The following is a 12,490-nucleotide window of genomic DNA, read 5'->3' as shown; positions in this document are numbered from 1 at the left end:
CATGCTGATGCTTTAAATAATAGTAGTATATGATTGCTCTTTCCAGCGCTGTATCCAAAGGTTTGAAAGCTTGATGCTTGTGATGAATGAGGTTTGAGTACACGTGAGTACAACAGAGGACCTCTTTCAGGCAGATTCTGTGCTCAGATATGATAAAAACCAGCTCAACAGTTACACCAAGCATAGTATAATCGTAAGTTGATTTTCTGTTTAGGTTTGCCTAGTATAATTGTAATTATAATAATTGTAATAAGGTAGTTTTCTGGTTGCATGTGTGCAAAGCTTTGAAACTTCTGAGAAGTAGCAGTTGTAGCACTGACAAATTTTCTTCCAGAAATCAGTCCTACAAAGAAAGAACCACATATACAACAACCAAGGGCAAGTAGTGTTGCTTCTATTTACAAGTTACTATAGTGATAAACGTGGTTTAGGAACCTATATAGAAATAGAAATCCCCTTCTCCTAAAATAGCAGTACGTAAAAAGGAACAAACGGTGGCCTGAAAAACACCAAGTAAAGCTCTAAACAGTTGCTTCCTTTAAGTAGATGAAAACTCTGGTTCTGTATTTCCGTTCCTTTTCTTCCACTCTTTTCTGCCTTTTCAGTTTCCCTCAATAATGCCAGTGAGCACCTATCTTTATCCACAGCATTCTGGGTGTCAGAGCGGTCTCTCCTTCCCTTTTCTTACAGTTTCCCTGCTTTTCTTCCAGTTTCCTTTCTTGGATTCCTTGCTATTTCCCTACACCTAATTTCTTGGCCTAGACTCACTTCAGCCACTCATTCTCAGTTCCACACCTCAGTTTCTCCTCAGATGTCTCTCTCTGTTTAGTGTTTTTTCATCCATTCTTCTCACCATCATAGTACGTAAATCATGTTCCAGCCTCTGCACAAGCAGTCCGGGCCTATGCTCTCTTGCTCATCTTTCTCTGTCCTCTTCCAACTTCCACTCAATCTTTTTCTTCTTACCAAGCTCTCCGCCACCCTCCTTTCATCATCTGTCGTCCCTCAGCCTCAGTCTGCTCTTACTCCTTTTGCATTAAAATGAAACTGTTTGCAGTGGAGTGCTAAAGAGTGCTATTGAGGGAACGGAAAAGATTTTCTGCTGATCACCTATAGCACCCAGCAGCAGCTTTTCCATATACGTCTTGGAAACTGTTCAACCATTTCATCTGATATTAGAAATAAATGGGTCTAAAACAGACTTGTAACCTAAAAAACTGTCTAAGTTAACATGTTTTCAGTGATGAGGAGAGAAGTATCATGCATTCTGAAATTTTTGAAGACATTTATCTGGTCAAAATCTACTTTTTTTTTTTTAAAAAAAACAGGTAATGTATACACGACCCAAAGTAGAAGAAAATCCTGGATTCTTCACTTTTTTTTTTTTTTTTTTTTTTTTTTTTTTGCTTCGGATTTTTGTTTATGAAAACTAGTGGTAAACAACAAAGCCATATTTGAGAGTTACGCTAGTAATTCATCTTTTTTGTGATCATGCTTTCCTGGAATAGACCTGGTTTACTGGAGCAATTATCTGTCATTATGACAGATACGAAGCAAATGCAACCTTCATAAAGGTTAAATTACTTTCATCTACATCCTGACCTAATGTATTTGGGTCCCACAGTCCATACTTCCAAGTAAAACAGTTACAACTACGTATGATTTTCCTAATACTTGTTTTATACACCATAATGAATATAAAGTAAAAGTCAGGTGGTTTTCCATGGTGAGGGAAAAAAAGGAGGCACACTTACCACTTATTTTTTTCCAACATTTATGCATATAAATTTCCATAATTTTTCCCATCAACATGTTTTATATGGATTACTTTTTTTTTTTTTTTTTTTTTTTTGTATCATTCATCTTCTGTAATGTTGTCCCAATACAGAATTAAACCTGAAATGTGTTCATAGCTAGTTGGATAATTATCTGTGTTTTTGTGGCTACTTGTTGTCAACACTTCTGTCTGGCACAAGAAGCAGATGCTAGACTATTTTTTCCATATAAGGACCTCAGGAATGAAGCTGTTCTTATCTGTTTCTTTTAAACCTTCACCAGTTCAACCTGTTTTAAGATACATTACTTGTGCAGACTGCTGTATGGACCCTGCTCAAAGACAAGTGAAGGATATCTCGCCGTCAGCCTTTGTTGCCCTAATATAGAGTTCTGTGGTTGAGGGGCACTTGAAAGGTATCAGTAGGGCTATTTTTAATCTCAGCAGAGTGTTCTTAGAAAATTCATTTGTAAGGAGACAGGAATGGTTTTATTTCTAAACCTGCTCTAAGATGTGGTAGTGACAAAAGTCTCTCCTAAACATGTATAAGGATTTTATTTCAAAGAAACTCTATGATAAAGGCAACATAAATGACTTCTCTAGCTTCCAAAAACATCTTTTGCCATCTTATCAACATCTTATAGCTCTCATTTGAATGACCTTCGAATGATTAAGTTATAGAAACAAACGCTCGTGATTTAGTCTTTTGTTGTGTTTGTATTCATTTTATTCAATTATATATCTCCCTTGGAATAGCTAGCACAATAATCCTTTCTTAGAAAGAACGATACCTGCAGATGTGGTGTGCTGAAACCATCTTAAATTTTGCCTTGCCCTGCATAGAAAAGCTTTATTACAATAATTAATGGGAACCTCTTGACATTTCACTGTAATCTTCAACGAGTCAAATTTAATTTTTTAAAATAATTTCTTATAATAAGCTTAGGGGAAAAAAAAACAAAACAAAACAAAAAAAAAAAAACAGTAAAGACTCCTGTTGCCTTTTGCAGAGTAGCAGTATTAAACACCAGCCAAGCTGGCAGCCCAGTTTGGTGGCTTTTTATTTATTTATTTATTTATTTATTTTTAATTGGTTAGAAACAGAAGTGCTGAGGTACTAATGGGCCAACTCCTGTACCTGTTCTTATTCATGCTGTTGGTGTGGTTCCAGAGAATGTTTATCCCTTCTTGTAGAGGGACCAGGAAGATACACTTGAGCCCAGTAAGGCACTTTATGCCATTTTAAATATTCTATTGGGATGGGATGAAATCTAGCAACCTTTACCTTCATCCTCCACACTCAATTTGCAATGATTTTGTTCAGACTTTACAAACCTAAGTAATATTCTCTCAGACCATGAGAGGCCTGCTGGAAACTTATTTAAAATCCATTTAAAATCACCATGTGAAAATCCATTTAAAATCACCATAAATCACACACACACCATGCTGTGTGTGTGATTTATGACAGGAGTGTAGTCACACTGAACCTGCTTTTGCTCCCCAAGCATGACAAAAACTAGGCTCTCTTCTGTCAAAAAAGCAACATTAAGGAAATATTCCCCATCCCTATGACAGAACTGATCTAATTTTAAGGTGATAAATCCACCTGGTAATCTTCTGATCTCAGTACAGTTGTGCGTACGTTTCTCTCTTTCCCTGTCATGTGTGCACGTTGGCATTTACATTGTGAAGTGCTGACTGCATTAAGGACATGAGAGATACTACTCATGAACTAAACATGTTTTTATTTGCAAAAAAACCCACACGATTTCCTTTAGTACTGCCACCTCAGCGTGAGGAAGGCAGCAGCACTTCTACGCTCAGCCTGCTTCGAGCTTCGGAAGGCAACGGGCGGGCCCCGGCCGCGGGCCCTGCGCCTCGCCTCAGCGCAGCGCGGGAAGGGAGAGGGCTGGTGCGCCGCCATTTCGCGGCGGCGGGACCGGCCCCGGCGGCGACGGATCGTGGAGATTTTCCCCCTTTCCCCTCCACGTACGTGTCCCCATGTCCTGATGGGGACAAACCAGGCTGCCCCGGGAGCGGGGTGGCTGCCACATGGGGCGGGAGTCCCCTGGCATCCCGCCGGTGGTGGTAAGAGAGCCCGGTCAGCCGTCCCCAGAAAGGCGCTGAGGGATACTTGTCAAAATGGGGTTCTGTCACTGCCCGACCGTCAGGTGCTAGCGTTTAAGGGAGAATTAAAATGCATTAAAAAAATCGCAGACATGAAGTTAAGCTTGTGAGTGGCCTGAAGAGGAACTCAGTTTTATAGTTTTTCAGTAAGATTTGGGTAGTGCTTTAGAATTGGATTAATTAGTAAGAAAATATGTGGTGTAGTCATAGAAGAGCCAAATCTTAATTGCTGAGAAGTTTACTCAATTTTAGAATTGCACTTGAAGGATTTATTTTATTTTATTTTATTTTATTTTATTTTATTTTATTTTATTTTATTTTATTTTATTTTTTGTTTAGTTAAGTATGGTACACTTTGGATTTTGAATTTTTTTCTTTCTCCTGGATTTTATATGCTATTTTTCCTTTTATTGTACTTTTATGAAGCGATGGTCAGCCATTAACTTATTTTACTTTTATTTTTTCTCTTGTAGAATAACAGTCAAGATCTGCACTTGTAAAAACAAAAACAAAACAGATTGCACTTAAGAAAATGAGGAGTTCTGGTAAGGTTTGCTTGCATTGACGCTTTAATTCCATTTTATGGCTTCTGTAAAGGCTACTGAGCGAAACTTCCCTTGGCCAGGACAGTATTTCCTTATCAGATTTAGATGTAACATTTAGACAACAGCAGTTAGTAGATTTTTTTTTTTTTTTTTTAATTCTGTGGTCTTTGTTGATAATGTTTTTACACTTGGTTATACCTTGCTAATTTGCAAAAAATAAAAGGGGAAAAAAAAAGGAAATGCCTTCCTCAGCCCTTCTAACGGTACATAACAACTGAAGGTGTGAATATTTGCTATTACATTCAGAGACCATAATTCCATCTGATTTTGTAGCAGAGGAGATCCCCCACAAGAAAGTATTAATTAAAACCATAATTTGTCAAGTTGCCTTACAGGTGTGATAGGGAAAAATTGAAATACTTTTATTGTCCTTAACCAGCTACGTTTGGCAGAAGCTGCTTGGTCTATGTAGCTTTAATTAGATTGGGATGAAAGTAATTTATATATTTATTAACAACATGAAGTTAATGATCAATTAATTAAATATGTAGTAAAGATCAGTAATAGAACAAATAAACTGCAATACTAGGTGACTGGAAAAAAGTAATAAACACCCACAAATTTCTAAAGATTCTTCTAGAACTTTTGCTAGGAAGTTCTGATCTTGCATGCACAGCTTCTCCCTCTTCCAATTTTCACTGTGTGAGGAGTGACTTGAATTTTCATTTTTTAGGATTCAAATTTTTAGAAATAATTTTTTTAAAATTAACTTGAATGCACTACTTCTTTTGTAACTTTAGATTTGGACTTGTGTTTATTTATATGTGGTAGAATTGTGTATTTGAAGACCATTCAAACAAAATTTCATGAAAAATGATTGACATTTTGAAAGCATAAATTTGTAGTACATTTCTTTTCACGGTGGAAATAAATGTTCACTTGTGAAAATACTGCTCTTCCTAAAAGCATTATGCTCACGTTGAATAGCTAAAGATCAAGTGGAAAAATCAATTTTCGTAGTGACTTTTGATTCACTTTTGTACTCTTGCAATCTTGTACCCTATTACAGCATGAAAGTACTCTCTGTGTGAAACACCTTTCTGATAATAGAATGCATTTGGTATAGCACCTGATTCTCTTCAGGATAAACTGTCCTTTGTAATCTAAGCTCTTGCAATTCAGTCTCTGCTTTTCAATAGACAGATCCCACAGTTGTTGGGTTGATCCTTTAAGACCACTTAGCATTCTGCTAATAGGTAATAAAGTTATTTGTAATACAGAACACATCGCTGACTTTTACATGTGATATGTGTCTTATTTTTAAAATAATAGTGTTGCTTAGAAGAAGAAAGAACAAAACAGTGTAAACTCACTTGTTTTTTTTCCATCATTTTTATTTATTTGTCAAATAATAACAATGTATAGCAGGAAAATGTTGACCTTGTGCAAGTTAACTTTGGTTTCAGTAGACTATCTTTCTTTGTTCTGATACTGTAATAAAATAACCAAAATACACATCTAATTAAATAAGTGTTTTTATTATGAAGGCATAATTGCTTGTGTAGTGCAACTAACATGCTGTGTCGGACACACTTTTCCTTCTCTATTGGCATGTTGGAGGTAGGGGAGTAGTGTTACTTCTGTTCTTTGTGTTGTGTTTTCAAAAGCATAATGCTTCCTGGATTAATTTAATCTTCCCACTTTCTCTTGTACTGTGATTTCGTGAAAAAATACTTTCCAGCCAGAGACTACTGGAGATCCAGAAAAACCTCAACCCACAAATTCTATTCAAAATGGTAGGTGAGAAGATATACATACCATATATAGATAGACTTTCAAAAGCCTTCAGTAATAATTGATGACAGTAAGTTCATTGCATTTATTACATGCTTTTATATATATATATTTGTGCAAATAATCTTCCTCTACATCTTTCATCATTTCATTTGATGTACGAAATTATCTCTGTACATTATTGTGATATCTATTGTTTGCAGAAACATCAAATACCTGGAAGTCTGTGCAGGTGTCTTTTCAAAAACTAGAAAAACAGTAGTGGGTAATAATCACAGAATTTATAGGTTGGAAGAGACCTCAAGATCATCAAATAATCTATTCTCTATATAAAGCACAACAGTAGCCTAACCCATAGATTTTCAAATGGTGTGTTTCAGACGTGGTTCTATAAAAGTCTGCTCAAGAGCGTAGAAGTGGGTACTTCAAGCATTACTGGTAAAAGCAGGAGGAATGAAAATTACTTTCTGTTGTGCAGAGATTGACATGACGAAAGGTGATTCAATATTAGAGACAATCCATTACTATTTCATTATTCTGAGCTACTTGTTTCTTATGAAGCATCTCAGAAGTCTGAGAAAAAAAAACGCAAAAGTGGGGAATTTATGCTAGTCTCAGACATTAGGAATTTGTTTCACTTGTAATTTTAGTACTTGTTTTTTCAGACATCTTATGTATGTAATGGGGAAATTTTTTATCATTCTTTCCCTGACTATCTTCACATGCAAACAGGGACAGTGAAACTAAAATAGATATATGAAAGGAGGGAAAAATAGTCTGAAAATACGCTGAGTAAGCAGGGCACTGCAATACACCCCTACCTCCCAATACACATGTATCAAATCACTTTTAAGGTGATCAGGATTCTTTAGTGTAACTGAAATTATCCTTCATTAATTTCTTCATTTTTCTTGTCTTCAAATTCCACTCTGATGCTGAGACAGAATGGGAGAAAGGATTTAGTGTTGAATACATGAATCAACTAACTTATAGCACTTCCATTTTTAAAAAGTCTCAAAATAGATGCAGTGTAATTTTAACTATGATTAATGCGCAGAAATTGTTGATACTACTTAGCTCTATATTAATAAATAGCATGCCTTCTATATGGAGTGCTTATAATGAGTTAAGAAATAAAATAAAGTACTCTTAATCTTACGGATTTATACACAATGTACAGTGTATTGAAGATTGAGACCTGTGAAATACTGACTTCAAATCAAACAGTCTTGCAAGAATGTGATCACAGGATAATTATTAAAAGCAGACAGAAATCAGAATATGCACCCCCCCCCCAGACTATCAAAATTCCATGAATTCTATAACATGCATAACTAAAGATTGTTTAAAAATATATTTAACCAGACATCCATTGTTCCTGTATCCAGATGAATTATTCTGAGTCATACCTTGGCTTGCAGATGAATTTAGATTCAGAGTCTTACTGAGGTACTGGAAGATGAAGAAATATGTAAAATTATGTTACCAGACAGTAAAGGACGCAAATTTTAAATTGCTGAAGGGGAAATATGGAATTTTTGTCATGGTTGTTTTGATCTCTGCTGATACTAAGGAGATTTAATGTTGAAGCACGCTTCAGAAGATGATAAAAGTAAGTTTTGAGCCATGTCCACGATGTACAGTATTGCACTGAACAGAAGTACTTGTGGTAGCTGTTGTACTGAAAGTAGTGTACGTGACTCAAGAAGGTGCTACATATACATTAGGTAGGCTTTTCAGAGTTCTTAGACCAAGTTCATCAGAGCTGCATTGCTTGCTTCCAGGACCCAAATGAGCAAGGATATCAGGGTGTGCTGTGTGCTAATCCCTGATTTAGCGCTGAGTGAAATATCAAACCCTGTGTAGAAATATCTTCAGGCTTGTTGTACTGAAGACAGATCTCTGCCAGTGTCTGTTCTACAGGTCACTTTCACAACTTTTCCTGGTTTTGATGAACATTGAAAGTGTTGCCATATAAGTTTATATTGACAAATAGATACATTTGTAGTGGCTTTGCTGAAAATGTTTAGTCAATATCCTTTACAGTTGTGTAAACATGTGACATTTTTTCCTGTCCTTTTCGATAACAAATTATCAATGTCCACCTGAAAATTGTTTGCGATGTAGCAGGTAGTATCTCTTACATGTGTCTAACAGCTAGTGACTGGAGTCATTGAAAGGAATTAAAAACTTTAAAGCACAAAGTATATGTATACCTCAAAGGATTACCTGTGTTACGTTACTCACAATTCTGTGCTTTAGGTAGACCTCTGTTCCAGTGGTAATTACCTTCTTTAGCAATACCAAGTCAGACACACGTTATCTACCTTAATTTCTATATTACCTAGCAAGTAATCTGATTCTGTTGTAACAGTTTAACATGAAAAATACAACCTTGCTTTTCTGTGTAGTTAGCAGATGGAAATAAAGAAAAAAAGTGTTAGATAAAGGGGAATATATATTTTTTTAGATGCCCATTATTGTTGTTACTTCACTGCAGTATTAGTGTTACGCATAATGCTCATGTGATTACCTCTGACATCCAGTTTGCACTCTATTTCAGCTTCACCACACTCATTAACAGCTTTACAGGTGTAAAAGCCACCATCAAATGGAGTGGGTTTCCGGATCTCCAGGGTCAACACACCCTGTTTACTGAACATGCGGTATTTGGCGTCCCCAGAGAGATCCACTTTGTTTTTGTACCAGTATATCTTCGGCTGAAGAACACATAAGAAAAAAATTAAAATAGAAAGCAGAAAATGAAAGACTTATGGTCTAGCAACTTTAATTTAGCCACAAAAGGTCTATGCGTTATGAGGACTGTATGTTACCTGGCAATGTTAATTACTTTTAGAGGAAATTTCAAGGAATTATCTTCATGCAACTAACGATTCAAGTGTTCAGTATTTTCTTTAACTCTCTAATAGCATGTAGAACATGTAGCTCTGTACCCTATCTTATTGCAATTTTTATAACCCTTCACTTGCTACAAATTCATTCCTTCAGGGATTATTTTATTATGCATATTAAAATATATTTGAATGCTTCAGGTATCTTACATAAGGAGAATTTAACTGCATAGACTATCAGAGCACAATTGTTAGAATGTGTCCAATTTGGGATGCCTTGGTTTGCTCTGGGAAAAGGTTTTCCAAGTCATTTAGCACACCGTTAGCAATTTTAGTGTTCAGAATTTTATTTAAAGATACTAGTTTTTTTGTTTTGTTTTGTTTTTTAATTATTTTTCCCTGACTCAAATGTTTTTCATCCTTTTCTATAGCATTTCTATCTATCTGGGCATATGTCTTTTATTTCAGCACTGCTAGCAGGGCACAAATCTCTCTGCTGAAGTGGTGACTGTCATGCCATACAGGTCATACTGTGCCATACAGATACAGGTAGACTTAATCTGCACTCAAGATTGGAAAGGTCTACCAACATAAGCTACTCTGTGAAAATGTCCTACTGATGAGTTCTATGTTAGGTACAGAAGTGTTTTTTTTTGTTATGGTTAATTTGGGCAATGCAAATACAAAAATGTATCTGGAAAAGCTGCTTCAAGATTATGAGGTATGAAGAATGAGGACTATTTGTATTTTGGGCTAGTATGGCAGGAAGAGTTAGCAAGCTTATGTTTAAAAGCCTCAGAGTACTGTACTGAACAGCTGTAAAATACGAAGTTTTTCTTACTATCTTACTTAAAACTATGCACACGTAATGAAGTGCATATAGGCAATCAAACAGGTCAGCTAAGCAAGAGGGAACGTCATTCCTAACGCTGTAATTTCATGATTAATCTAAGATAAGGCAGCTACTGGCAGATGGATTTTGCCCATACTTGCTCATGTTTCTTCTTCTATACTGTTCTTGTTATTTTGCAGCTATTTATGTGGCTGTGCTTTTTTATATTTGATTTTTGTCTGGAGCTCCTTCATCCACTGAACTGAGCAAATGATTGTGTTAATCTTTTTTTTCTTTTTCTTTTTTTTTCCTAAGTTAAATTGAACAAGCTGCGATCTTACATGTTTTGCTGTATAGCTGTGAAATCCTTGTGCTGGCATGAGGAAGGGAGAGGAGGTGGAAATAAGCAACCAGAAGGGGGAAGGAAAAGTGCACTGCATTTTTTGTTGTTTAGATTTATGACAAGATTATGTCATAATACGGTAAATTCCTTCACTGCAGACGAAAAGTCTATTTCCCGTTTTTGAGAAACCTAAATTTAGCACCTAGCTCATACAGTGCTTACTGCTTGTTGCTGACTCTAACAAACAAAAAGTACATCTTTCTGTGCCGTCTGCAGAGGTTTCAACAGATATGAGTGAGAAAATATTCCTCTGAGATTCAAAACAAAAGCAAAAAACAAAAAAGACCCCTCTCCCTTCCCCCACCCCCCCCAAAAAAAAACCACTTTACACCTCCTGGGTAATTTTACAAAATAACTCATCAGACTCTCAAAACGTGATGTGGGTGTATTGATACAACAGAAAAACTGGTGATCCTCTGCATTACTTAGGTTAATAGGACAGTGTTACATTAACTGCTGTTTTCTTGGAAGACTAGAGAGAAAAAAATATACGTTGTGGCAAGATGCATACATACATATATATATTTAATTTTTTTTATCATCCTTAGAGAGTAGATTTTATATACATACTGTAAATGGCAGGCTTTGCATAAGCTGTGACTCCTTCTCTGTCTTTTCCTCTGTCTCCCTTGGTGTGTTGCCCCCCCTACTTGTTCTTCCCATTCTGCCTGTATTGCCCTCTCTAGCTCACTGTGTTTGGTGAACTCGTTGAGAGAAAACAGATGATAACCTAAGAAGAAGATATAAAGATACTCCTGTGGAGCATCCCCCTGTTATGGTTCTGCACACAACCACACAAATGCTATCTCTAGGGGTGATAATTCAGGGACATTTACATTTTCTTAATATAGTTACTTTAACTATGCTAACTGGCATGAAATCCAAAAGCAGCTTCTTAGCCTGGTGAAACAATATCAGTGACAGTTGATGTATCTTGTACCTTGGGGATTCCTCTCACAGCACAGCTGAGCGTGGTGTTGTATCCTGCAATCACAGACCGGTTTACTAAAGGATGAGTGAATTTAGGAGGTTCAGAGAAGTCATGTTCTTTGTAACAAGGCGGCTTGTAAGTGGTGCCTGCAATTCAAAGAAACAGAATAGTAAGAACTGTGTTTGCAGTTCTGATGACTTCTGTACCACCCAGTTGCCTTTTTTATTTGCCTGTTTGATTTAGGGAAGCCTGAAAGCTCTGACATTAGTGATGTAATAAATCTTTAAATGTAGTTAACTTTAAGTACATTTAATGCTTTAGTTAAAATAAAAGGTTCTGGCTATGATTGGATTTCTGCTTTTGTTAAAAATGTGAAAACCATGACTGCAGGGGGAAGTCTTCACCACAGAGATCTTGCACTTTTAACCCTAGAATGCAAGTATAATCTCCTAGTTGAATTATATTCTTAAAATAATATAGTTTAAGAAGACAGCGTGTTTAAATATTTTTTAAGAGATGTTCATGTTAGTACAGAAACCCTACCTGGTCAGGGTTGTTGATGCCAAAATACCTCATACGTGCTAGCTACTAAGTAATGAAAACACTTCTGGTAGTGCATCTAGTAACATTGTATTTTCCATTTAGTAATAGAATCAGAGAATCTTTGCTTTTAAAAGCTTTTACAATCTTTGTTTTGAATAATAAATATTACCTGTTTTTTGGATATAGGCAGGATTTTTAGTGGTTGCAGCAGTTTCACTCAATCCACACAAATTTTCACTGAAGACTCGAAAAAAATACTCATTTCCCATAATGAGTTCTGACACTACACAGTTTGTGCGACGGTAGTGATCAAAAACGGTATACCATTCCTGTAACGAGACCACACGGTTTAGAAAGATGTTATAAGAGGTGAAGACATGCTATGGAGAGATCCTTCTTACTGCAAGGAAACGATGGGTAGACAGGTATTTAACAGTAGTTTGGGAAATGAACACTGTGTTCCTTCCTGCTCATCTGTTTTCTGGCTGATGTGGTAGTTGTATAAATACCTGCATTTTGAGGAAAAAAAAACAAACAACCTCTTTACATTTCAACTCTACTCATTTGGGGAACTTGATGCAAAGTGTCTCCTCAGGCCATGACAACTTGATGGGGCCTTCCCTGAGAAGAGACATTTTCCACTTTCACTGACATACAGGACTGCCAGCAGCTGAGTTTCTTCCTCC

General features: G+C 36.3%; 1 protein-coding gene across 1 annotated transcript in view; it reads right to left on the bottom strand.

Annotated features, from left to right (window-relative positions):
• Positions 1–6,742: 6,742 nt before the first annotated feature.
• The window catches only part of MYBPC3 (myosin binding protein C3), a 58,174-nt gene continuing 52,426 nt past the window's right edge, over positions 6,743–12,490 (bottom strand). Inside the window, exons 29-33 of the mRNA XM_082761476.1 lie at positions 11,974–12,133; positions 11,271–11,407; positions 8,777–8,963; positions 7,653–7,695; positions 6,743–7,178 (exon numbers count right to left, since the gene is read on the bottom strand). Coding sequence (XP_082617602.1) covers positions 7,685–7,695; positions 8,777–8,963; positions 11,271–11,407; positions 11,974–12,133 — 495 coding nt within the window. The 3' untranslated portion in view covers positions 6,743–7,178; positions 7,653–7,684. The remainder of the gene's footprint in view (positions 7,179–7,652; positions 7,696–8,776; positions 8,964–11,270; positions 11,408–11,973; positions 12,134–12,490) is intronic.

This window comes from Aythya marila (assembly GCF_965140915.1).
Source record: "Aythya marila genome assembly, chromosome: 5".
NCBI lineage: Eukaryota > Metazoa > Chordata > Aves > Anseriformes > Anatidae > Aythya > Aythya marila.
The sequence above is the reverse complement of the archived record's forward strand: the minus strand, read 5'-3'. Positions and strand labels throughout refer to the sequence as shown.